The sequence below is a fragment of the Lissotriton helveticus genome, chromosome 5_1 (genome assembly GCF_964261635.1).
Source record: "Lissotriton helveticus chromosome 5_1, aLisHel1.1, whole genome shotgun sequence".
NCBI lineage: Eukaryota > Metazoa > Chordata > Amphibia > Caudata > Salamandridae > Lissotriton > Lissotriton helveticus.
In genome coordinates this window covers 934,647,571-934,675,495 of record NC_136065.1, presented here as the reverse complement: position 1 = coordinate 934,675,495, position 27,925 = coordinate 934,647,571, and the positions used below count along the sequence as shown (strand labels likewise).

Sequence of the window (27,925 nt, the reverse complement as noted above, 5' to 3'; positions counted from 1 at the left end):
GGGCCGAAACGAACCCGTCTGCTGGCGCTGGGTCTGGGTCGAGAGACCCAAGGACTTGGCCGTGACCCTGGAGTCCTTGAAGCGCTCCAGCGCGTGGTCCGCTTTGTCACCAAATAGGCGACTGCCATCAAATGGCATGTCCATAAGCGTATTTTGGACGTCTGGTGAGAAGTTGGCAGATCTCAGCCAGGCATGGCGACGAATCGCCACCGTAGTGGACATGGCCCGTCCCAGTGAGTCCGTGGTGTCCAGACCACAACGGATCGAGTACCGCGCCGCATCCCGGCCTTCAACAAAGGCCCGGGTGAGCTTGTCCCGCACTTCCTGGGGGCATTGCGGCAAACACTCCTCGACCGTATCCCACAGGGAGTGGGTGTAGCGGCCCAAGAGGCACGCGGTGTTACAAGACCGCAGCCCAGCACTCAAAGAGGAAAACACTTTCTTTCCGAATTGGTCGTACCTCTTTGATTCCCGGTCGGGCGGAGCCGACGGAAATGCGGACTGCGAAGTGGAGGCCTGGATCACCAGACTCTCCGGGGAGGGATGGGTGGACAGGAAGGCAGGGTCGTCCGCGCAGGGACGGTGACGCCTGGCAACGTTCCGGTCAACCGGCGCACCAGAGGCGGGCCTGGACCAGGTGCCCAGAAGGACATCCGTCAGGGCCTCATTAAACGGCAGCAGAGGCTCCTGGGGGCATGACTGCGGTTTAAAAACTTCCGTCAGGATATTCGGTTTGACCTTCGCGACGGGGAGCTCAAGGTGTAAGGCCTTGGCAGCCCTCATCAGGACCACCGAATAGGCAGCACCCGCCTCGGACGCCACAGGGGACGGAGAGACAAACCCAGGGTTGGGCGACTCGTCCAGGCCACTGGCATCACCCAGATCACCTACCCAGTCCACATCGTACTGGCAGGCACGGGATAGAGGGTCCTCAGACCCCTCCCAACCCTCTCCATACTCCTCCTCGTCATACCCATATTCTGGGTCGACGATATAGACATCGGGGTCAACAGGCCCCATCGGCGTCGGGTCCGGCGTCGGCCGACGCCGGTCCGGCTCCGAGTCCGGAGTCGGGGAGGAAAGGGGGGTGGCGCCGCGCGGCGTCGGTGCCGGGGACCCGACGCCGGCCGGAGCCGACGGCGGAGTCGCTGCACCACGCGGGGGCGGTACCATGGGCTGGCCCACAGGAACCGACGCCGGAGAGGCCGGGAGACCAGCCGGCGACGAACCAGAGGGAACCAGCGGCGCCGGGGCCGGAGCCACCGGCGGCGCCGGGGCAGGAGCACCCGAACCGCTCGGGCCCCCAGACGGGACCGACGGGCCCGCAGGCGCCGAAGGCCCCGCCGGAGAAGACCTCGCCCTCATAGCAATGAGGAAGGCCTCGATCTCCTCACGCGACGCGCCTGCCCCAGGGACCGACAGGTGTGGGGCAGACGGCGTCGGCGACCCATGCGGGACCGCGGGGGTGGGGTCACCCGAGCCCCCGGCCGCAGCACGCGGGCGTCGGGGGGAGTCGGGGGTGCGATGGCGACGCCCCGACTTCTTGTGCTTACCTGACGAGCCGGAGGAATGGTGGCGACTCCCGGAGCGCCCATGGCGGCTCCGCGACCGCTCCCTCGACCGCTCCCTCGACCTCCGACCGGACCGGGACCGCTCTCGACGCGGGGCCGACAACCGGAGTTCGAGAAGCTTGCGGGACCGCTCCCGCCTAGCTTTTCCAGTCAAGGCCCGACAGTCGACGCAGGACTCCACGTCGTGGTCCGCGCCCAGACACCGGAGGCAGAGTCGATGGTGGTCGGTGACCGACATCATGCGGTCGCACTCGTCACAACTCTTGAAACCGGGCATCCTACCGGCACCGTAAAGAAGTTAACAAAAAACTTGGTCAAAAGACCGGAGTACTGCTCTTCGGATCTGCGCTAACTGGCGCGGAAAAAAGAAGAACTGACGTCAGCGCGCGGAGGCGGCGTCTATATACTCCAGCGACGTCATCACGGCGCACGACGCCGACGACGCGGAGCCGCAGGGGACGCCTGCAGACGACGCCTACCGACGCGCAGGGGTACTGCTACGCAAAAGTTTCCGGATCCAGACTGACGCCTGGGGATATTCTAAGGTAAGGAATCTAATACTAACCTGTTTCTTTCAGATACCACTTTTGTTAACTGTTAATGTGGAAATGGTATTAAGTTTCTCTCATCTATCTACTAAGAGGGTCCTTTATTAAAATATATTTTTTTAAAAGCACACTCACAAAGTGCCTGTTCTCATTTGAACTTACACACATTTACACCAAACTTGGCATGAAAGTAGAATTTTACTCAACGAAGCGCCAACGTTTGGTTTCACGTTCATCCTATCAGTAGTTTGAGAAACTGGTATTTAAAAATGGTTTCAGTCTGGACATGAAGAGGTTAAATAATAGATATATCTTGACAGTTGGAAAGGAGGACTTTTGATTTGCCGATAACTAAGGCACAAGAAATGTGCATGGAATTTGGCAATACTTAGCACGTTTAGTTAACGCTTGCTATTTTTTTAATTTCTGCATATTCGTCTGTTGTAGAGGCAATCACATTTAAATGGATGGGGTGAGGTAAAAATGTTTTAAATTGCTAATAACTGTGGCATCATTTGACACATCCACATAAAATTGGGCAGACATTTAACATATTTATTGACAAACATTCTAAATGATGGGTATGACAGGTTTTGTGCAGATCCATCGAGAGGGGAGCAAAACCTCTCTCATATGCTATTAACTTTGAAACTTTTAAATGACTGTGCATGAAATTTGGCAGGCTGTTAGCATGTTATGCCCAGTGCATGAATCTAACATTACATATAGATCAATAACGCGGGGTTGTTGGGGAAAAGTTAAAATAGGGGGCAAAAATATTATTCATTTGCAGAAAACCTTCGGCACAGTTTTACAGATCTACACAACACTTGGCAGACACAATATTTAGATTATTCTTGATATTTTGAGTTTCATGCAGCTCTGTCAAGGTAGGGGGACTTAATGGGAAGAACAAAAGTTCCCATAAGAATCTTTGCTGTCCACTACTGAAAGAAGCACTTCTTGGAATTACACCAAACTTGGCATGAAACTAGAACTTTACTCAGGTAACTACTTTTGTTTGTTGTAAATCCGATCAGTAGTTGTTGAAAAATTGGTGTTTACATTTCTTTTTCAGTCTGGACATGAAGAGATTAATTATAGAGCTATCCGGACCATTCATCCGGGGAGGTTGACAACTGCGTTTGCAACCCTACCGGGAACACAAAATGAAAAAAATATATACAGCAAACTTGATGGACGTGGGAACTTTATGTCCCCACTTTTATTTCTCATGCTTGCGAATCTAAAGCTGGGTTTGGGGACCAAAGCTCTCAGATAAGGCACAATTACAGGTTTCAATTCCAGAGTCCTGAAAAATAAACTGAAGAGAGCCAAAACTGGTGCAGGAGTAGCATCTTCTGACCCACTGGTTTACAGAGGGGGTGAACGGCTTCTCAAAGGACTGCCACAAAGATCAAAATATTTTTTTTAAAAAGTATATTTTGCTGGAGTTCACCAGTCCCAGATTGACCAACAAGAATATTTTCTCTGAAAGTCTCAAATCGAGGGGTCGAAAGATCGAATAAGGAGCCTGATAGGAAGTATATATTTCGTTTCTATTATGGAAGTATATGGCTTCTGGGTCGGACTGAGTGTTGCTTGTTTGGCGCACGTTTTTCCCAAGTATGAAAGCAGAACAAGCTGGCGTCACGCGTATACACAAGAGGGGGTAACGAGTGAAGGTTGCCGATGCAGCGGGATTGCTGGTAGGAGACTAAGAAGCTTGTGTGAGAAGTTGGCCTGGTATATACTGATCACTAATTATAGTGGGCACCATGTAGCAGTCCAAACAACCCTTATTGATGATTAGGTTAAAGACAACCTTTATTGAAAGCTATCCTAGTGATAGCTATGGAGAGCAGCCTTCAGGCTAAGTCTCGAAGGAATGTAAAGCAGCTTGTTTTGCCAGATCAGAACACCCTGAATGACCAAATGAAAGGAGAACCACACAAGGAATATATAAAATATATGTATTTATTACTAAACACTCTCGACTAATCTCTTTAAGAGATTAGAGAACAAATCACACAATATTAAATCACTGGAACAACAGTAAATAGCACAATACACAGTGGGCTCCAGGAGGAGACCAAACCATATACGAAGAAAGTGGTATAACAACCACGACTTGACTAGACACAGGGCCTAGAGCACATAGAATCGCTGGGACCCCAAGGAACCACCCAAGGTAGTGACACAGGGGACCCACGGAGGACGGGTGCAATGTGAGAACACAGGCGCGAACTCCGTACAACTCTATGGGAAGTCGCGGTTGGAATTTTAAAGATTGAGGACACTTCTAAGACCCTTTCAAACATAGAAGGTTCTAAGGCCAGCACCCTTGTGAGCACCGGAAAACTCGTGTTACCTAACCCAGGGAAGCCGGGTGCATAGGTGTCAAGTGATGTCGGCAATCTTCGTCGTTTTCAATGGCGTGGTGCTGAAAAGTGTCCGGTGGAATCCAAACCTGGATTCGAGGTGAGAAGAACCTGGAAGCAGAGGGGACAGAGTCTGGGTCACTTCAGGTTGACCAGGGGCTCGGAAGGCGAATGCCCACCGATGTTGGGTGCTTCAGGTGAGATGACGGGGAGCTTGACTCTGCAGCCACGGGGACCAGGAGACGTCAACAACGACCAAAGTCCGGAGGTGAGCTGTCCCACGAAGGATATTAAATGCTGAGGGGTCAGTGTCTGGATTGAACACCAACAAGCCTTGGATAATGCAACCCAAGCGGGCAGAGGAAAGCAGGCCCGGTGTGGACCAGCAAGGTCCAGGAGACTCTCCAAACTATGGCGAGTCAGGGCAAGTCTGGAGCAACCAAGGAAAGCCAGCGGAAAGTTAAAGTTACCTTCACAGAGAAGCACAGGCCAACGGACCAGGGATCGCAAAGGGACCTCGAGCTGAATCACAAAATACCAGCCCACGGAATACTCACGGAGTGTAGGCCGGAAATCTTCGGTGGGATTACTGCTCGGAGTCAGGACTACTAGTAGCCCAAAAGCACAGCCTCAGGGGTCACCGAAAAGCAGATGCTGCTGCAAAAGTACACGGTGCACAGGGTTTTGGGTTGCATGGTCCCCACAAGGGATACTGGCCTCAGAATTGCTGAGAGCGCTGATCAACCTCAGGGACCTCGGGAACCCCCCCCCCCCCTGTGATGCAGAAATCTTCGGAGTCCTCAGGAACTCAGGAGATGCAAACCGGTCAGATGCGTTTAGGTGCCTGCTTTGCAGGGGAGTAACTTCTTTACTCCAAGGGAGATTAGTCAGTCATCCAGCGAAAGTGTAGAACGTCGAAGTACTTGGTTTCTATAGCAGAGTTTAGTCCAGGTAAAATCTAAAGTCCTGTAGTCAGGGGTTCCTACTTTTACGTGCTACCCAAAATACACAAACCCACTAGACCACCACCGGGAAGACCGGTAATTTCGGGAATCGGCTCTCTACTTGAGCCCTTATCCAGTTTTGTGGATGTCTTTCTAAGACCTATGGTGTCCAAAATGCCTACTTTCATCCAAGATACCAAGATACCAAGCACCTCTTAATGGATATTCACCAACTTCCATTCGACACTGAAAAGGATTGGCTGGTGTCCTTCGATGTGGAATCACAGATTCCACAAGAGGAGACATTAGCTACCATAAGAAGCATGCTTGAAAATACTACATGGGAGACTATCACACCTATTGATTTTGTGATGTTTTGTGCGAGAATGGTACTCAAAGAGAACTTTTTTTTAGATTTGAGGACCTACTGTACCTGCAAATATCAGGCACTTGTATGGGCAGCATTTGTGCTCCCAGTTTGGCCAATTTGTATGTTCACAAGGTTGAACAGGAGATAATTTTGACAGCAAGTAATCGTTCTTTAGTCATCTACGTACCTGGAAAAGGTACATAGATGACATTTTTGTCATTTGGCGAGGAGAAGAAGAAACCCTAAACATGTTCCATGAATGGCTTAACAATCAAAATGATTTCTGGCGTTTCACTCTGGAATCCTCCAAAAGCAAACTTCCATTTTTAGATTTGCTGATTCGACCATTGAATGGAGGACTGATGATAGAGTTATACCGAAAGCCTACTTCATGTAACTCGTTATTACCTTTTCAGAGTTACCACCCACGTGCTCTGCGTGAAAACTTACCATTTGGCCAGTTTTTACGCATAAGACGTAATTGCACTACCGTGGAACTTTATGATGAACATGCTAAGGGACTAACAAAAGACCTTAAAGTTAAGAAATATCCAAATCACATTATTCGGAACTCTAAGAAAAGAGCCGCAAATAACAGAGAATGGTTATTAGAGCAGAAAATACGAAAAGAACCTAAGCAAAGAATGACATTTGTTAACACCTTCTCCAGCTTTTCGAATTCTGTCAAAAAAAGTATAAACAAACATTGGCCTATTCTCAACCTAGCAAATAATGAACTGCCCGACCTCTATTTGCATACAAACGTAGTGCCAACTTGAGGGACAAATTAGTCCACACTCGCCCACAAAAAGACAGCAACTTAAGTACACAGATGACTTTGTGGAACTTGCCCCCAGTGGTAGGCCATTTTTCTTGTGGCACGTGCTCAGTTTGTCCACAAACTGAAAAAACTTTAGAGCTAGACATCGGTACGTCACGCCCATGGAGAATTGAGAAACACACCAACTGCAATAGCGAAGGTTTGATCTACCTGATATGGTGTCCTTGTCAGCTCCGATATGTGGGCATGACCACTAGAAAAGTGAAAACACGAATACAAGAACATAAAAGCACTATTAGATGTGGCAAGCGGTCAACTAAACTGACCAATCACTTTTTGGACAAAGGTCATACTGACACCGACTTAAAATGGGTGGTATTAGAAAAACCGTGGATTCCATCATACTTGACAGACCCCTCTAAATTACTATTCCGTAAAGAACAAAAATGGGTATATAGATTGAGAACAGACACCACGGGTCTAAATGATGAACTACCTTGGACCCTCATTTGAATGTACTAAGCATGTACGGATACATTTGAGGGTTAGAGCTAGCACAATATACAATAAGTGGAAGAGGAAGGTAGGATGAGGAGAATGCCTGCCTGAGCTCTACCACTAGACTGAGTAATAAGAGGAAAGGAACCCCAATGTATCCACACTAGTTCCATTGTATATATATGCTAGGTGATATATGGAACAATAACTGCCCAGTGATATCAAACATAGTGTCTCTTTGATTGAAGCGAGGAATCGTGACAGGCACAACAGATAGACATAATACTTATATTAATGATTTAATTTCCATGAGAACAATTGCCAGGAAGATAATAGGACTCTTCATGATTGTCGACAAAATAGTCTGACCTCCTCCCATTATCTAGGAGATGTGATTAATATTATATCAACTTCTTTGAATAACTTACCCCATTGGCTTATGTGATCCATGATCAACATAGGATTATGCCTACATTTGGACAGTTTCATAATAACACCCCCCTTTTTTCTAGAAGAACCGTCATTTGAATTAAACGCCAATTGCGTAACATAACGGTAAAGAATCGCGTATTTCCATTGAGCGCGATTTCCCGATTGTTAGCGCTGATCATCCACGTCTATAAACGCATGCGTGACAAAGCGGTGTTTTGTTTTGCGCATGCGCATAGAGACAAATAGACGATCTCGGAGAATAGGCCTCGCGCTTGCACAAATAGGCATTGTTTCATCGCTGCACATGCGCATAAACGCATCACAACGCAGGCTTTAGAACAGACGGCCACGAGTATGAGGACCCAACGCTCGGCACAGCTGAGAACAATTAAACAGACTACAAATACACGAACAAACCTGCCGTTCGGCACCTCCCGGGGTTAGCTCTGCTCCACGAAGAGGTACCGACGGACAGGTGAGTTATTTGGCTCGGTGGGGCCTGTTTGTTGAACTGCCTTCTGTCTACATATTAGCAGCTAGATAAGGGTTAGCAGGATTACTGTTCTAATTTGCTGCATATTGTTACTTACAGGCTAAAATGGAAGCCTGATTGTAGTGAGACACAGCCTGGCTTACTAGTTAGGATTGGGTCTACCTTTACTATTACCTATTATCACTACGAACTCAGGCCTAGAGAGAAGCTCTATTAAACTGGAGCACAGTCAAGCTTCATCACTAGGATGAGGCTTACTTTGTCAAAACCTAGGATAGCTGGGATTCTGGCTATCTAAACTATTTGAAGCTTTCCTGCCCTGAATGCATGCACTTACCTCGCTTTTTTCACGACCTATGGTGTAGAAGTCCCCCTAGACATTAGAGAATTTAGATTTTAGAGACATAAAGACAGTGTGGTTAGTAACCACTGAGTGTCTTTTTTCTTCCCGCAGCGCAGGGCCTCCCTCCTGAGCAACCTGACAGGTAGAGGTGAGGCTGGGTTATCCAACAATTGTGGGTAAGTCCATTAGGCTTATAATAAGATTAAAGCAAGATTTAATTGTGACATAGTGACAAAGCACCATGCACAGCAAACATGTGATTTAATTGTTTTGAACTGTTTTAGAATTGCCCATTTTTCACACTCTCTCTCCCACAACCACCTCTGCATCTGTTATTTTTCTCCACAGATATCCAGAGTATGGCCTGACACAAGCAAAAGAATTGAGCAGGAATACTGGTGGTGTATTATAATTTATTTTTCATATCTTACACAAACTGCAGCAGCATTGTATAAATATCTGGTCCTGAAGAAAGCCGCTGATACTGAAATCAGATCAAGAGGCTGAAACATGTCGACCTATCACTAAACAGTGGTTTAAATCCATACCACTGTGCTGTTACATTTTAATCCTGTCAGGTAGTACACAGGAATAAAGGTTATTGGTGATCTATCAAGGCAGTTTTAATTCACACCCTTCCTTCACATAGCGCTGCAATATACCTCACTCAACCTTAACAGCACACATATGGGATTACCATCCTACTCCATAGGAAACTCAAAACATCTCTGAGCTCCTTCCTTAAAACCTTGAAGTAGTAGCTCCCAGTGGTGACTAGGTTTTCCCCACTGGTAAGGAGGACCCATATGATGAAGCATGTCACCTTCGGGTGAGTGAGGGGTCTTATCCTTAAGGGATGCCTTCCCCGGTGTTATAACACATTTTGAGAGTTGAGAGAGAAACAAGGGCTCTTCTTCATACATTGCAAACACATGTGAGAGACTGTAGGTGTACTTAACTAGTTTTTTGAGTTCCTACTTTATACCCAAGGCAGGGGTGGGACGAACTCTGGGGACCCACCTATGAGAGGGTCCGGACAGAGGGTGGCTACCCCCATGTCCTTTGTCCAGTTTTGCACCAGAGCAGGAGCTAATGGCTCCTGCAACCGGTTTGAGCTGGACTATGCACAGTGACTCTCTGAGAGTGCACCCACCAACCCAAATACACTAAAGCCTGTCTGGGAGGTGGTTCCACCTTCCAGTGACAGGAAGCCTATTGTCAAGCCTTCCCCTGCTCGAGCTTGGCTCAGCAGCAGGAGGGCAGACTCTTGTCTGTGGCTGGCAGCATCCATTTTGTGATGCCCAGGTTGAGAAAGCTGGTACCGGGTAGGCCGGTGCCCCACATTAGTGGTTCCACAAGGGAGAAATCATACCTCCCACACCAGTTACTGGTGTGGAGGTATGATTCCAATGTGTTTGACGACATGTTTCCAAGCAGCCGTTTTAAAGTTATCATTTACCGCAAGGTTATAATGCACTTAAAAGTATATGATTGGCTGCATCACAAACAACCCCAGAAAATAGGTTCCGAAGGCTGCAGAGGGGCTCTGCTCATGCAGCTGCACCCTCTCACATAAAACCCTGCACCCTGCCTTCAGGATTGATAAGGCCTGCCATAGGGGTGACTGATAGGTTTATATGTGCAGTGATATAGAATATAGTGAACCTATATCCAAGTAAGGGGTGCATGCACCACCTTACACAGGCTGCAGTAGCAGACCTGTGGTGTCAGTTTGCATGGTCTCTCAGGGGTGGCATAATACATGCTGCAGCCCCTGGGAAGCCTCCGGGGAACCTATGCCCTGGATACATAGTATACCATATACTAGGGACTTATATAAGGGTACCCCAGAATCCAATCTTGAGTGTACGTAAAGTACATGCAATCAATTTAGAGGAGAAAGCAGATAAACTGGGGTCCTGATTAGCAGGATCCCGGTCAGACTAGTTGAAAACCAGCAAAACACCAGGAAAAAAGTGGGGGTAACCATGCGGTCAGATTCCACCTTCCTACAGCTTGATTGCCCCTAAAATGGGCCTGTTAGGATATTGTAATGCTTCTCTTCTACTCCTTTGAGAAATATGGAAGCAAGTGGAAGCAAGGTGTAGATGGGGAAGATTTCACCATTTGGGGGAATGCACAATTCAATGGGTGATGGTTTGTCTGATTGTGATTTGAAATATCGAGCAGTAGGGGCGGCGCTAGAGGGCGCACTACGGAATGGCTGGCTAGCTAGACAGCTCCGCCGGACGGCTCCACTTAACAGCTAAAACAACGTAAATAAAGTCACGGAACCCGCTACCAAACGGCAAAATCGGACAGCGGAGGATGGTCGGCGCACATCGATACCCTTTTCACCACACTACTAGCTGCTGTGCGGATGTAATCCGACTCGTGGAGACTGCCGGGGTCCGCGACCCGGGCTGGCAAGATGGCGACTGCCTGTGGACTGTCGGAGTGATGGGCATCGGAAACGCATGGATCACGCACCAAGAAGCCGCGCAGCAACCCGGGCGCGGAACGGTGAGTAACGGAGGCGAACTATTGCACTGCAGGTTGCCATAAAAAGTAAAACTGCTTACAATGCGACGAGAGCACTGCTTGTGGTAATAACAGGAGATCGACACTGGCTCTCTGCCGCTTTATGAGTGCATGTTCCTTAATAACACGAACGTACAGACTCTGAGTTCGCTATAACACAGCGCAACGTGGGGAAGCACTGCCGTAATTACCGCGACTCTACAAATTGGCGATAAAGCGGACACGGCTTGACCAAGTGCAACAGAGGTGTCTGTAAATAAAGGCGCGAAGAGGGTCAACCAAAATGGCGGCGCCCGTAAGGGAATAATAAAATGCTGGCACTCTATCATTATTTATGGCATCGGATTGTAGATACAGCGGATGCACATACATAGGACTATGGGAACCTGCATGCCCTACCAATGTACTCATGCAAACGTTCTGTACAACCTTTAGCGTGGCAACAACACGGCTCGTACATCTGTAGCAGCTAAAACGCGCGAAGCGGCATAAACTGGCCAGCACGCTAGCCTTGTTGTCACGTAATACGGCTCTCCACTATGAATCTGGAGTGCATGTTGTCCCCACAGCTAGCTCCACCGTAGATAACCGGCACCTGACTACAGCACACGCCTGTACATGCGGAGCGGAACAGGACAGTCCATGGATCAATTCAGTCTGTATGTGACATGATTGACAAGTACCGGGTTTGCTGTGCCGCTGTATGGTGACACCGAAAAGCCAACTAATATTACCAAATAACACTAATACGCCGCAATACAATAAGCAGGAGAGATCACTGTGGCGCCTGTGGAGCATCTGTGGGGGAAAAAACGAAGGAAGTGCACAAATGACTAACACCACATGTCTGTACCACTGAGATTACCTGGTGGCAAGGGGTTCCTACTTCAAATATGTTTGGCTGTCTGGATGGGGTCGACTGACTCGGGGGGGTGGATACTTCCAAATATCCAGTAGATCCTACTCCGTCCACCCTGTCAGTACCCAGTATGGCACATCCTATGTCACCATCAGGCCCACAAATAACACTGGACAATGTTTATAACCCAGTCCAGGATGAGTTAGGTGCTCTGGGACAATTTGAGTCCTTCAGCCCTAGAAAACGAGTTAATGAAATTACGGTGGCCTCATGGAATATAGCAGGTCTAAGGGGTCGCCTGGACAACGATGACTGGGTAGATTACATTAATACATACGACATCATCGTTTTCCAAGAAACTTGGTCAGTTGATCCCCTGTTTAGAGTAGGCTTCCTAAATTTTTTTAAACCAGCAACACAGGGTTCCAGGGGTAGGGCTTCTGGTGGCCTCACCATATGGATAAAAAACTCACTAGGTTTCAGTGTCAGGGAAATCCTGGTGAAGAATGCTGATCTCCTCTGTATATCTCTAAGTAAGGAGAACTGTAAGGATATTGTTCTAATTAATATCTATGCCCGAGGTTGTCAGGGTGGTAGGAAGCAACCTATCCTTAATGGATTGGAAGATCTCCTAAAAGAGTAGAAAAGTGACCAGCTTACTTTAGTAGCTGGTGATCTGAACTGTTCATTTGAACCCCTCCTGAGTCTTGCTGAGGATGTAGGGATGGATGAAGATATTGTCTGGAATATCCCCCCGCTTGCAATAACTAAGGGTGTCAGGGGCACGGAGGCTGCCTTTCATTGGCTTGGGCTCTGCCTGGAATGGGGGCTCCGGGCGGTGAATGGCCGTAGCTTGTCCGATAAGGTGGGGAGACCAACCTTTGACAATGGGTCCAGTGCAAGTCGCATCGACTACATATTGGTCAACATAGAATCCTGGTCTGATGTAATTGATATGTCAGTAGAGACTAGGCCAGAGAGCGATCATAACCCGCTCTCACTTGGACTTAGGGTCCCTGGTCTAGGGCTCCCCCAGACGGAAACAGCTTGTATTACATCAGACCTAGTCCTGTGTGACAACAGAAGACGGGTCAAATGGTCAAGGGTCATAGCTGATGAAGAGCTTGTCTTCCAAATAGAAGAACTGGTCCTAGATACTAGAGATAGGATGACTGTATTATCCCCTGATGGCAGGGTACAGCCCATTATTGTTGATCTCCATGAGGCATGCTTTGCGGCTATTAGGGAACTTCTCACTAGGCCATGTAGTAAACAGAAAGTGAAGCAATTCAAAGGTTGGTATAATAAAAATTGCAGAGAAGCCCACAGCATTCTAATTGCTGCTGTTAAATCTAGAAATACTCCAGACATCAGGAAAGCGAGACAGGCTTACAAACGCATTATCTGGGAAGCCAAAAGGGAATGGGACGATTCGTACTGGCTTGATCTTCTTAAAGCCTGTGAGTCGTCCAACCAAATTAAATTTTGGGAGTTTGTCAGATGGGGCAGGGACTCGGATTCCCTAACCCCTGAAAATCATGTTTCCGCTGCAGATTGGGTGGAATTCTTCTCCACACAATTTAAAGATCCTAATATCGTCCAGCTGGCAAGTGAGCCCTTAGCGGGGCCTACACTAGTATCTTATGGGGATAGGCTTACTTTTTGTACCTCAGACACCGAACATGCCTTGGGTTCTATTCGGTCTGGAAGGGCCCCAGGTATAGATGCTGTACCAGCGGACCTTTTTAAATCAAACTTAGATCTGTGGGTCCCTTATATAACAACTCTAGCAAATTCTATTTCAGCAGGGGCAAGGGTACCACAATCCTGGAAAGGGGCTGAGATACTTCCAGTTTATAAGAAAGGGGATCGATCTTTACCGAAAAACTATCGCCCCATTAGCCTGATCGATACTATACAAAAAGTGGTATCAAGAATGGCACTGGCTAGAATACAGGGGTGGATTGAGCAGAATAACATACTCTCCCCCATGCAGGCAGGGTTTAGATCAGGCACCAGCACCCTGGACCAGGTGTTTCGTCTTACCATGCTGTATTGGAAGGTGGTTTTCTTGGGCGGTGGTGTCATCTACGCCGCCTTTGTTGATCTCAGGTCGGCATTCGACCTGGTTCCCAGGGCAAAACTATGGGAAGCCCTTAGACTCATGGGCCTTCCACCTGAACTTTTAGAGCTGGTCAGACGCTTACACGAGGACAACTTTGCCCGGGTAAGATGGGGGAAACAGGGTCATGTGACCGCTAGCTTCCCTGTCGAACGTGGGGTGAGGCAGGGTTGCGTGCTGGCCCCTACCCTGTTTCTCCTGTTTATCAACCGGGTGGTTGAATTCTTTAGCGAAACACAAACTGATGCTCCCACCTTCGGAGGATCAAAATACCCCATGTTAATATTCGCCGACGACACCCTGCTCCTTTCCAAGACTCGGAGCGGCTTACAAGTAGCTCTAAACAGATTTGCTGAATTTTGCACAAAAAATGATCTTCAGATTAATGCCGATAAAACTAAATTTATGATTTTTAACAGAAATAAACCAATTAAAAGCTCGTTTTTATTAGATGGTGTCCCAATCGAACAGGTCAAAGTCATGACATACTTGGGCGTGACCCTTGACCACCAACTTACTTGGAACCCCCAGTTGGAGGTTTTAATTCTTAAATTTGTTCGCCTGGCAGGATGCTTGCTGAAGGAACAGAAAAAAACCTTGACCAAACGCATTACACCAGCGCTAAAAATTTATGAGGCCAAGGTCAATGCAGCTACCCTATATGGTGCAGACATATGGGGTTATAAAGGCCTGACAGAACTAACCACTGCCCAGAATAGGTTTTTTCGGAACTTAGTGGGGCTCCCACAATCGTCACCCATAAAACCATTGCTTTTGGACTTAGGCTGCAGACCGCTGAATGAGATGGCACAGTATCGTCTCGTAGCTCTTTGGCGTCGCCTTTGGACGACCCAAGAGCTTATTCTTTTCGCTCATGAATTGGGCGAGGTTAGATCATTGTGGGGTGCTCACAAAATCCCATGGTTGCAGGAGGTTAAACAAATATTGTATTCTATGGGCCTCCCTGAATTATGGTTACATCCTGAATATTCTAGGTTTCCATCTAAAGTGGAATTTAAAGAGCAATTTTGGGCTGCTAAGAAATCTGTACTGGTCTCTCTTTCGTCAGAAAATAGCCTAACGGGACTGTTTTTAACACACAAGATAACACCGTCCCTTGAGCCCTATTGGGATATGATATGCAAAACCCTCGACCGTAAGCTGTATCATCAGTTTAGGGTGGGTACCTTGCCGATCAACTCCTTTACTGCAAAGTGGGCGAAGAATTCAAGTAACAAATGCCCTTTTTGTCCGGACCAGGTCGAAAGTATCGGTCACCTGTTTTTTGCATGCCCAGCGTATCGAATGCCCAGACAAAAATGGTTGAAGCCTATCTGCAAAACCTTAAAGTGTGGGGGGCATCGTGCAGCCCTGTTGAAATTATGCGACTTACGTATCGAAAAATCTGTGATTTGTGTCGCTAAATTTTTGGGGTGGTTGTGGCTGATTCGCGCAAAGAAACTGTAACCCCATGTAAATTAACCTAAATTTTTTTTATTTTTTTTTATGTCTGTATATTGTTTGAATGTAAATTTCCTTATATTTCTGGGGTTCCTTTGTATAATGTTGAAACTGTAGAAAATGTTTTTATCTTTGCTGTCTTTTATGAATTTTATTCGAAATAAAGACTAAATGAACTGAACTAGTGTGGGACTTACTGGATAGAGGTTTCACATTTATCGAGTTATTGAGAGGTGGAGCTGAAGACGGAATGCGGTAGTGGTCTGATCAAGTTCTGTTAGACATCTGTTATTTAAATAAAATTAGGAAAAATAAAACTGAGACCAACTGATTTTGTAAACGCGGCCGGCCCTAAGTGGTTGTAGGCGACTTGCTGTGTATTTTAACGTATGTTAGGCATGCACTTTGCTCATGTTTATTTGATTCAACGACAAGCTGCCTGCCTTTCTATTAAGGTTGTGGGCCCTCAACTGTGTAACTTGTGTGCATACTGACAATAAAGGTCTTTAATAAAATAAAAAAAAATTATCGAGCAGTAGAACACGGACACATGACAGAAGTCGATGTGTTATATTACAATAATATATGTATTTACAAATAACTAATTGGGATTTACATCGTTAACATCATATTGGTTTGAACCAGCAACACACCTGGTACTCCACGTGATACTCAATATGGGCGCAGTTTCCCGACAAGGAATGGGAACAAGCCCAAGAATACCCGAAGAAAGTATCCGGCAAAGGTCGCTTTAAAAAGGTAGAGTTCTCCATACTACACCGGGCCTACCTTACCCCAGCACGGCTCCAGCGGTTCTATCCAGACACGCAATTTCTCTGGCCAACATGCCAATCCCCAGACGCAACATTTATGCACATGTTTTGGTTGTGTCCCACGATACAACCCTATTGGAATGCAATACACCAGGCACTATAACCGTGGCAATGTAAGATGTAATGGCAAACTCAATAAAAATGTTTCAAAAAACAAAACAAAAAAACATATTGCTTTGAACACTATACATTAATGGGATGACAGTAACTAATATGGTATCATTTTCTTAGTCGTTACCAGAATGGGGCAATCTTTGACATTTATATCTTAAATATTATTTGGTAATAATATACCATAGATACAACTTTCAGTAGACAATATCAGGCACGATATAAAAGCAGGATATCTGTTTTAAGAGGCAAGTATTTCCTTAAAACCTTAAGTTATAACATATCTTTTTCGCATAAGAAGGGACATGACTTACAAATATTACAAAGAAGAGGTTGGATGTTCTTAATGGGGGTGTATGATGCTAGTTGATTTTTTGAGAGTTATAATATGAATAGGATTGTGGTCAGATAATGTAAGATATTATAAATCATGCGTTTTCAGTGCAAACAGGGACGAAAGTAGGATGGCCTATGTGAACAAGACGTTGCATTTTTGGTGAAACATACATATTGAGATATATTTAATAGTTAAGTTCTTTGTGTAAAGTATGAGAAAGAGGTGATATTTATCGATTAAGGACATATAATTATGAATTATTACAGAAGACTAACAAGGTGTTATCTTCATTTGTACCCGACAGATCTCCGAAATAATTACTATTTTCTTACATAATTATTATTTATGGTTTGAATAACTTCCAACTTGCGACAATTAAATCTGTATATGGTATATATTTCAATGTAATATGTCCAGGAATCTGTGACATGTATTGTGATTTTATCTTGCATTTTGTGCACTTTACCATGAATGTTTATATTTATGACTTTAATACACAATTATGTGTAATACATTTTCACACTCAGAAGAAGAGGGTTATCCCTTGAACACATGTTGGCAGGTGGTATAATAATTCCAATTAAAGATCATTTTTGCAAGAATTACACACTAATGACTATAGCTCTCTTTGTAAAGCTTTTAAGTTTGTGCCCAGTCATTGTATGCTGTCAGTTGATGCTGCTGTAATTGACCCACTGAATGTTTTTTAATGATGCATGTTTTATTACTGTACTCCAATTTATCGTATACTGTAATTGGATGCTGCTGCTGTAATATATATGGGAGTTTGTCAGATGGGGCAGGGACTCGGATTCCCTAACCCCTGAAAATCATGTTTCCGCTGCAGATTGGGTGGAATTCTTCTCCACACAATTTAAAGATCCTAATATCGTCCAGCTGGCAAGTGAGCCCTTAGCGGGGCCTACACTAGTATCTTATGGGGATAGGCTTACTTTTTGTACCTCAGACACCGAACATGCCTTGGGTTCTAATTTAATTAATTTAATTCACTTAATGTTTTCATTGATATCTGTATTACTGCTGAATCTTTTTTATGGCTGTTTTGATTGATATATGTATTATTATTGTATCGTTTTACAGCTGTTCAAGCTAAATAAAGATTTATAAACTCGACTGGTGCATTATACACTGGATTTTTATGTTCATGACTTTAATATACAATTATGTGTAGTTCATTTTCACAGCTCTGAAGAGGGGTATCCCTTGATACATGTGTTGGCTGACTGTACAATAATTCAAATTAAAGATCAATTTTGCAAGAAATCCACACTGATGACCAATGTGGATTATTTTCGAATTATGAGATACTCAGTGAATTTAGAACTTCTAAAAAGAATTGAGATCATCCTATACCTCCACAAGACTGAACTTTAACTTTGATAAAGACCACTGGGGTTGGTCTTGGAGTGGAAGACGCCGGACCAGTTATCCTTGAACCCCTATTTGATGGCAACAAAAAGACAATCTTATTTGGGCCAAAATAAATTCACGAATCAAAATTAGTATCGCCTATATATCTTTGTCACAATGTGAAGGACCATTAAACAAAAACACTAGTGAGTCAACACTGCTGCTTAAATCAATCCCACAAAGAAACTACATTACAAATTATATATATATATATATATATATATATATATATATATATATATATATATATATATATATATATATAAGATTCGGTCTGGCCCAAGCTCGGAGGCTCCCGGGTGCTCTGGGGCAGTGCACGCGAGGCGCAGCAGGACCCGCTGCGATTTACAACAATTCCGCTTTTCCCGTAGGGAAGTTTGTTCCTCATGCACTCCTGTGTGAAGAATTTCAAAAAACCACACCGGGTTTTAAATCCAATTATGATTTCTTTATTTCAGCAACCAGCAAAACCCAACGCGTTTCGGTCTCTACGGAGACCTTGCTCACAGGTAAGTTTGTTTGACACCATTTTGCTGTTAAATAATGAAAAGAAAAGGGGAAAAAAGGGGGGGGTGGGACCCTTTCAAATTACATCACTTCCTGTAGATTATACAGGTATTCTGGGACATGTAGTTTGTTAATTTGATTCATGCGTGGCGCAGAACATAAATTTGTTGGTCTTTTTCAAAAACATACATATTTTTTCAAAGCAAATTAATTTGTACCTTAAGCATTTGACTCATGCATTTATATTCTAATTGAACCATAAAGGGATTTCAATTTCTCAACACAATCATTATTGAAGCCCTCTAGTGGGCAATTTTGACCATTTTTACGATTTTTGCACGAGTTCAACGATTATACATTTGAATCCTATCTTGAAATTAATATCAAACAACTGAAATAAACATTAATGTAATCACAGCCCTCTAGTGGGCAAATCGGTTCTGCACCTTTTTAGATCATACTTTTACGTTTAACTGTGTAATCCAATATGTCCTGAATAAAGAACATTTTTGTGAGAATCAAGTTTTTTTTTAAAAAGAGATACTGAGTGGGCATCAGTCATTCTCTGAAAAGTGCAACTTTACAGATGGCAATGTAGTTCTTCGTCCTGATTGTGCCCAAACGGGCTCAAAGTGCGGAAATTCATAATATGTTTAGACTCTTTTTGTCTCATCACCAATTCACGGTCTCCGCCTCTTCGATTTGGTCCAACACTTTCGATTCCATAGAAGATTAGAGATTTCCAATCTCCTTTATGTTCCTTCTCCATATGTCTTGCCATGGCATTGCTACGATCACAGTTGATTGTGGCACGAACATGCTCTAAAATCCGAAGTTTGAGTTCTTTTTTAGTGCTTCCAATGTACTTCTGGGAGCAAGGGCACTCAAGGGCATAAACAACAAACTGAGTTTTACAATTAATTAATTGTTCAATTTTCCAAGTTTTTTTGTTTGCCATTTGTATCTCCTTGGTTGTCTTGGCAATGCAACATACTTTGCATCCTGAGCATTTATAAAATCCTTTGGGTCTGCGCCATGCTTCCGGTTTCTTTTGTTCCTGAAAATGACTGTGAATCAATTTGTCTTTCAAGTTTTTTGCCCTTCGATAGGTTATATTTGGGTGATCTCCTACAATTTGAGATACTGTGGGATCCATATGGAGAATATGCCAGTTTTTTTGAAAAATCTTTTTGATGGCTTGGTTGGCCGTTGAGTGAGTGGTGATGAAACGAATTTTATCTACTTCATCCTCTTTTGATTTTGGTTTATCCGCCAATAAATCAGTTCTTTTTATCATTGTGGAGCGATTAGAGGCAGTTTGTATCCATGCTGGATTGTATTTCCTTTTCAAAAATCTGTTCCTGGCTAGGTCTTTATGTTTTTGTCCATCCTATTCATTTGAACAGATTCTTTTGATTCGGAGAAATTCTCCATATGGGATGTTTCGCAGAAGACTAGATTGATGGAAACTCTGCGCATGTAGAACCGCATTTGTTGCGGTGCTTTTTCGGTGCAATGTAGTGTGCAGAACATTGTCTTTAACGAAAATCTCCATGTCTAAAAACACAACCCTGGAGTCACTGATGGTATAGGTAAAATTTAAACCAAAATTGGAGTTGTTCAGAATTTCAAAGTACTTTTCAAACTCCTCGTTAGTTCCTTCCCAAATGAGCAACAAGTCGTCTATATATCTCAACCAAGCTATGGTTTTTTGAACCGCTTGGTCGTTTTCTGATCTCCAGGCCCAAGTCTTTTCCCATTGCCCCATTGTCAGGCAGGCATACGAAGGGCTAAAGGAAAAGCCCATCGCGGTGCCTTTCGCTTGGCGATAGATTTCATTTCCAAATAGGAAAATGTTTTGCTCCAGGCACATCGAGATCATCTCCAACAGCATGTTGCTATGATCAGCCAGTTGTATACTTCTGTCTTTGAGGAAAGATTTACATGCTTCCATGCCAATTTTATTTTCAATGTTGGAATATAGAGATATTACATCCATTGTAATCAATTTGTACGTAGGTTGCCATTGAGTGTCCTGTAGTCTTCTCAACATGTCGCCAGTGTCCTTTATGTAAGATGTTAGGCCCTTTACATAGGGTAATAGAAAGACATCAATATAATTGGCAATAGGCTCTAATAATGCCCCTTTGGCAGAGATTATTGGTCTTCCTGGTGGTCTAGTGGGATGTTTATGGATCTTGGGCAGAAAATAAATTGTTGCCATTTTGGGGTGTTTAGTTTGCAGATATTTATATTCATCAAAATCCAATAATTTTTGTGCGAACCACAAATCCAATTTTGTATCTAGATCTTCTTTGAGTTTGGGTAGAGGGTTGGTTTTTAGTTTCTCATAATATTTCTGATTTTGTAATTGCGAGTAGGCTTCCCGCATGTATGCCTCCTTATCTTGAACAACGACGTTGCCACCCTTATCGGCAATTTTAATTTCGATAGAATCATCCTTTTGCAATGAGTTCAATGCCTGGCGTTCTTGTTTAGAAAGATTGTCTTTAGTAAGTGGTAGGTTTAGTTGGTAAAGGTCTTTTACAACAACAACAGAACTCAAACTTCGGATTTTAGAGCATGTTCGTGCCACAATCAACTGTGATCGTAGCAATGCCATGGCAAGACATATGGAGAAGGAACATAAAGGAGATTGGAAATCTCTAATCTTCTATGGAATCGAAAGTGTTGGACCAAATCGAAGAGGCGGAGACCGTGAATTGGTGATGAGACAAAAAGAGTCTAAACATATTATGAATTTCCGCACTTTGAGCCCGTTTGGGCACAATCAGGACGAAGAACTACATTGCCATCTGTAAAGTTGCACTTTTCAGAGAATGACTGATGCCCACTCAGTATCTCTTTTTAAAAAAAACTTGATTCTCACAAAAATGTTCTTTATTCAGGACATATTGGATTACACAGTTAAACGTAAAAGTATGATCTAAAAAGGTGCAGAACCGATTTGCCCACTAGAGGGCTGTGATTACATTAATGTTTATTTCAGTTGTTTGATATTAATTTCAAGATAGGATTCAAATGTATAATCGTTGAACTCGTGCAAAAATCGTAAAAATTGTCAAAATTGCCCACTAGAGGGCTTCAATAATGATTGTGTTGAGAAATTGAAATCCCTTTATGGTTCAATTAGAATATAAATGCATGAGTCAAATGCTTAAGGTACAAATTAATTTGCTTTGAAAAAATATGTATGTTTTTGAAAAAGACCAACAAATTTATGTTCTGCGCCACGCATGAATCAAATTAACAAACTACATGTCCCAGAATACCTGTATAATCTACAGGAAGTGATGTAATTTGAAAGGGTCCCACCCCCCCCCCTTTTTTCCCCTTTTCTTTTCTTTATTTAACAGCAAAATGGTGTCAAACAAACTTACCTGTGAGCAAGGTCTCTGTAGAGACCGAAACGCGTTGGGTTTTGCTGGTTGCTGAAATAAAGAAATCATAATTGGATTTTAAACCCGGTGTGGTTTTTTGAAATTCTTCACACAGGAGTGCATGAGGAACAAACTTCCCTACGGGAAAAGCGGAATTGATATATATATATATATATATATATATATATATATATATATATATACCCCATACTGTTAGTAGAATGTAGGAAACATTTAAGATCAATCTGACAAAATCACAGAATGGACAATAACATCCTTGTCTATTATGAGGCAAAGTTAAAATCTTTGGCATGGTCAGCTACAGCACCATCAGATACAATTTTAGAACAACCTTGTCCTACGACTATTAACTAAACTCTTGATACATTGGTTGCTAGATTTAAAGTCTTAGTCCTCGAGCTGATATAAATTAATTTTACACAGTATTCTTTAATTTGTATTGTACTTAAATTGTTTTATACATTTTAAAGCACATCATTTTATTGACCGCTATCGAACATTGGATTAAAATATAATTCGTATTGTTCTAGTCTAACAATTGAATTCTGTTTTGTTACTACTGTAAACTTTGTTAGAAAATCAAATACGATAAAGTGTTTCATTCGGAGCACTGGGGTGTGATCACATACAGCTATTAATATTACATCCAGGGAGGCGCTTAAGTCTAGCTGGAGGTGTGATACCACTTTTCCGGATCAAGTCTGGCAACTGAGGGAGATTTGTTAAATGAATAATCCACCGGTAAAAGTATCAATCAGTATACAACTGTACAAAATAATATTTTGCACTTTATGAGCCATGGCTTTACTGATGTTTATTAAGAGATTATACAGAGCAAACAAATATGATAGTTGCCTTTACCATTTGGAGTGTGTCTACATGAGAAAAGCTGGCTTTCCTTTGACTTCATTCTCTATCTAACGACCAATGCTTCAATCCCATCCCTTTCTTTCTGAACTAGCTGTATTGCTGCTGCCAACCTTCTGAGATCCAGATACAAAAATAGTGTGCAAACAGAGCAGTGGAAGTGAGCATGTTTCACAATCTTTCACATGACATAATTTTACATTACATGTTAAAGCACATCAACGCTTGCATTACAATTTTGAAGAAGATACAGTTGCAGCCCATAAGCCTTACCTCGTTCTTACACTTGGGTATGCGCACAGACAATTTACATAAAGCTGTTTATTAACAAAGCCTGGCAGGTATGGTTTTTATGAGGATGACACACCTATTACCACCACTGAACTGTCATCACAGACACTTGTAGAGCAGGGCATAAGTGCAGAGGAAAATTGGTATTAAAGGTCGTAATGACTATTGTACAAGCTTGGACATTGTGTTTAGATTTAAAATGCAATGGAAAATACAAGAAACATTTACACAAATAAGCCTTAAGGTGTGTAGCACCATTGACTCTTTTCTTCACCATATTCAACTAGAACTTCAACATCAAATATTAATTGAAGGAACCAACCTGTTTTGTAATATTGCCATGTAGAAGTGCTTCAATGTGTAATCGTGATAACAGTTGAGGTATAAAGGCCTTTAGTCGGGGAAGAGTGACATCTAAAATGAATATATGAACCAGTAAGTAAAAATGCCACTTACCCATCAATATTAACAAACAGCAAGATTCAAAGAGGCAAAGTCCTTAAACATGAGCAGTCTTCACGTTATATGGAACATTAGCATGGTAAAATAAGTCCATTATAATTCATAAAGGCTGCAGTAGTAGTCCTCACCAGTTCCAAGGACAAGTTTACTGCACTACAGACAGAATCATACTCTACTACAGTTGCTTGTGTGTCCGCAACTTTGTCCCTTTGTAAAGGTTGCAAAAAAGCAACCTGGTTTTCCTTGTGCAGCCTCTCAGGGATGAGTGCATGTGGTTTTACTGATATCGCAGGGAATAATCAACATAATTCCCCCCACGACAGCTATGGGGAACAGTTAAATGAGCTCCTGTGCAAATACAAATTAGAAAAACTAGTAACTAACTGTGAAGGAGGCGATTAACCAAAACCCACTTTTCAAGGCAGAGAAAGCTCATTGTGTATTGACCATATCATAATGTAAAAAACTGTCTCAAGTATCTAGGGTCACTTTACATGGAATTTACAAGCTACAGTGACCATGCTTAACACTGTCCTTAAGTGTTGAAACAAGCAGAATTGAGGATAAATGCTGGCACCTAATATAGCTGTAGCTGGGAAAAATGGTATCAGTAATAAATGGACAGGGATAAATGGAAATATTTTGTTGGAAACAGTGGTTAAAGACAGACAAAGCCTCCCCAGCTGCTCTTCCAATTCAAACAAGAAACAACCCCGGAGGTCGTACCAGACCCCCCCCCCCGCGCACCCAGGCCTCCCGAGGCCCCCCTCGCAGGTACCGGACCCTTGAACCCCCCACCCGGGAGGCGAGAGAGAGCGGCCACACGCCTCCCCATAACTAGTTTGTTTCGCCCCCGTTGGCTGACACCCCCTTCCCCTTGGATGCCCCCCGCGCACCGCTCTTGCTGACCCGGACCACTGAGTCACATGCATCTAACACTACACGATACACTAGGAGACGTCTTCCCCGCACATGCATGACCTCCCCATAGTTTCCAACCGGCAGTTCTGAGACCGGTACAAGTTTCTTTTTCTCTTCTCCTTACCAGGGTTGATCATGAGATTACAGGCCAGAGACAACACACAGGGGAACGACACCCACCTATGCCTCTACGGACACACATTTTAGGGAACACGAACCCGAGAGCCCTTGCACTCTCCACCCGAAAATCCCCTCACCGTGTTCATGAACCCGTTGGTTATAGCTCAGTCAAATGAGGTTACAGCTACCTGACACACGACAATCACAATATGTACATCTATGTTTGGTTTTGATACCCTCTGCTTGTGAAAAAATTTGTAATGATCTTGTGCCTTACCCGCTTCGGGGGGCGTGTTATGAGAAAATTTAATAAAAAGATTTTTTAAAAAAACAAAAAAAAAAAGACAGACAAAGCCTCTTTGTCTGCACCGATATTGATTCTTCTACCAACATGGTTGTGGCTGCGTATGGTAAAATTACAATAGCTATAACCTTTAACTTATGAAGGGATAGTACGGCTTAAAAGAGGCAGGTCAAAGGATCGTTTGAACATGAATGTACTCTGGCTAATCAAGAATTTAAAAAATTTAACTTTACACATGAACCCAAGAGATAGGTCAGAAATGAAGCGACTCAGACTAATATATTACCAAGCATTAAACCTTCTTAAAAAAATTAGATTTAAAAAAATAAAAGAAAGAAGAGCAAAAACAACGTCAATGGAAATGGAAATAAACAAACATGATTCTGAAAAAATAAAATAAAAATAAAATAAAATAAAACGGAGGAAGGAAGATGTACAAGGGCAGGCCTGGTCCCATTTGAACCAGGCTGCGGATACAAGGGACTCCATATTAATCTGGAAATTAGTAAATTCACCTCTATGGAAAGAAGAACAAGTCCCTACAGTCGAAACATTTATCGCCCCTTGTGACTGGCTAACACAATTTTATGAAATTTTTAATACACCAAGTAATGTAGGAGAGTCAGCCCTTAAAGACCCAATCTCTTTACAGCAGATTAGTCTAGAGGAGGTTATATCAGCAATCAATAAAATCAAATGTGGTAAGGCCCCGGGACCTGATGGAGTCCCAACAGATTCATACAAAGCTCACACGACGTTATGGACACTAATACTAACCTAGGTCTGTAATGCAGCCGCCAAAGGCTGCGTCCCAAACACATGGATGATTAGTATAATCGTCCCAATTTTTTAAAAATGCCTTGGGGGGGGGGGAGGGGGGATATGTGAGATGCTACCATTCAATTTCTCTTCTGGACTCCTCCGTTAAGATAATGGGGCGAACAGTACTTGAGAGACTGGAGGTTGACAATAACATCTTGACTGATTCTCAATATGGTTTCAGGGAGGAGATGGGGATTGATGCATTCATCTCATACATGGAGCAAAGAGATTTAAAATTACATTTGACCAAGACGTTTGTGATGGTCTGTGGACGGGGGAGCAGGAAGAAAAAGAATCATTTTTTGAGGGAGTATAAATTGGCTGAAGTCCAAAGATTTTCCTATCTAGGTGTATTGTTTTCAGTTAACAGTAGTTGGGGCCCGCAAATAGCCCAGACAAGACTTAAATTAATTCGAACTGTGGAGGCTATTTTTCGGTTTTCTAACAAGATAGGCAGAAGACCCATACACCGATATGCTCAAACCATACAGCAGTACATGCATACCAGTAAATGTAAAACATTTAAATTGATACTTGTATAGCGCACTACTCACCCGCAAGGGTCTCAAGGCGCTTGTACGAATACCGCTGTGGAACCCATCCTGGCTTTCCCTGTGAGGTGTCCACTCCTGGGCACCCGCAAGGTGGAGGCCAGGCATCCTTAGCGTTGTGGGGGCCGTTGTGGAGATTAAGCAAGCTATTGCCCAGAGTTGCAGAGTGGGACTCCATGATTGGAATAGGCACCGAGGCAAGAATGATCAGGTCCGAGGAAATTGAGCCCAAGACCCGCCGAGGTGGGAATTGAACCCTGGTCCCGGGCCAGACCTCTACATCAGGGTCTGTCGTTCTAACCATTGAGCCATACTTCTCCACATGGTGCTATAGTGTGGGGCAATGTCAACACACACATTACAAACCTACGAAAATGCCTTTTTTGCCGCTTGCTGGCAGTACCAAGGTCTACTTATTTGTATATTTTACATAAGGACCTGGACGCACCATATGTCACCGATTTAATAAAAGTACAGCTTTATGTTCTTGGTATAACATCTGGTGCAAGGAGAGAACAAAGTTTACCAGGGATATAATTGAGGATTGCCTGGCCTTGGATCAACATAAGAAAATCCCATTGTTAGCATATATGGATAAGCGACTCAAAAATGTTGATGAAGATCTATCAGTGATAAAACCTGAAAGTATATTGGAGTATGGCAATAGAAGTTTAAACAATCTATTTGGAGAAACAGTGCCAAGACAGAGATAGTAGAGAAGGGGAAAAAATAAGTGTGTCAAGACAGATGACTAGTCCAACCATCTCAGGGCTACCTGAATACTTAGTCAAAGGCAGAAATTTGCAAGATAGATTCTATTTGACTAGGTAGCGGCTGGGCACAATTCACGAACTTGTGGTATTTCCAAGACATGAAAAATGGAAGAAAATAATCCACAGGTGTCCATGCGACGGGAAAACTACCCAGTCTATGATGCTCTTTATGCTCTTTTTGCCTGAGTCCGGAGCTCTGCTACACCCCGGGATAAGAAGCTAGTCATAGCATGGTTCCAGCGCGCTTAACGAGGTATGAACTAGCGCAATGAGAACCGGAACGTCCAGCGAACAGAAAGGCCGAGCCGTCAGCAATCGTGAGAGCAACAAAGGCACTGAAAAGCGAAAGTTTGGAGGTGGATGTCCAGATGTAATGGAGACACCCAAAATGGCACCGGCGAACTGAAGAACCCGCACGAGAGATACAACGGGATAGTGCTGAAAAAGGCAGGGGTCTCCAGACGACGAGGTCAGTGCAAAACCTCCCCCACCCCGCGAGCTACCCCCGACACCGGCACCGACAGTCCGAGGACGCCCGTAGAGCCCCCCCCCCCCCTGCCTCGGCAAAAGCAAAGCAGAATACAAAACTGAAGGTGCGATAGAGGGCAGCCATCTTGAGAGACGCGCGGTGCCGAGCTGAGAAAAGTCGATTGCGGACTTAGACTCCAGGAGGGCAGAGCGATAAGGTGGGTGGGCCCCACAAGCGACAACTCCAAAAGAAAAATACAGGAATTAAGTGGGCCTAAGTGCTAACAAGATGCAGACTGTAATCTCGATCTCAAAATGGCACCCAGTAGATGAGTATCCTACAATAACCACAAAATAGCGT

At 43.9% G+C, this 27,925-nt stretch overlaps 1 protein-coding gene across 2 annotated transcripts in view; it reads right to left on the bottom strand.

The window, feature by feature from the left end:
* The window catches only part of IDE (insulin degrading enzyme), a 1,242,012-nt gene that overhangs the window by 302,857 nt on the left and 911,230 nt on the right, over positions 1–27,925 (bottom strand). For both annotated transcript variants that reach the window (XM_078643408.1, XM_078643410.1), the window contains exon 18: positions 23,466–23,557. In XM_078643408.1, the coding sequence (XP_078499534.1) occupies positions 23,466–23,557 (92 nt within the window). The remainder of the gene's footprint in view (positions 1–23,465; positions 23,558–27,925) is intronic.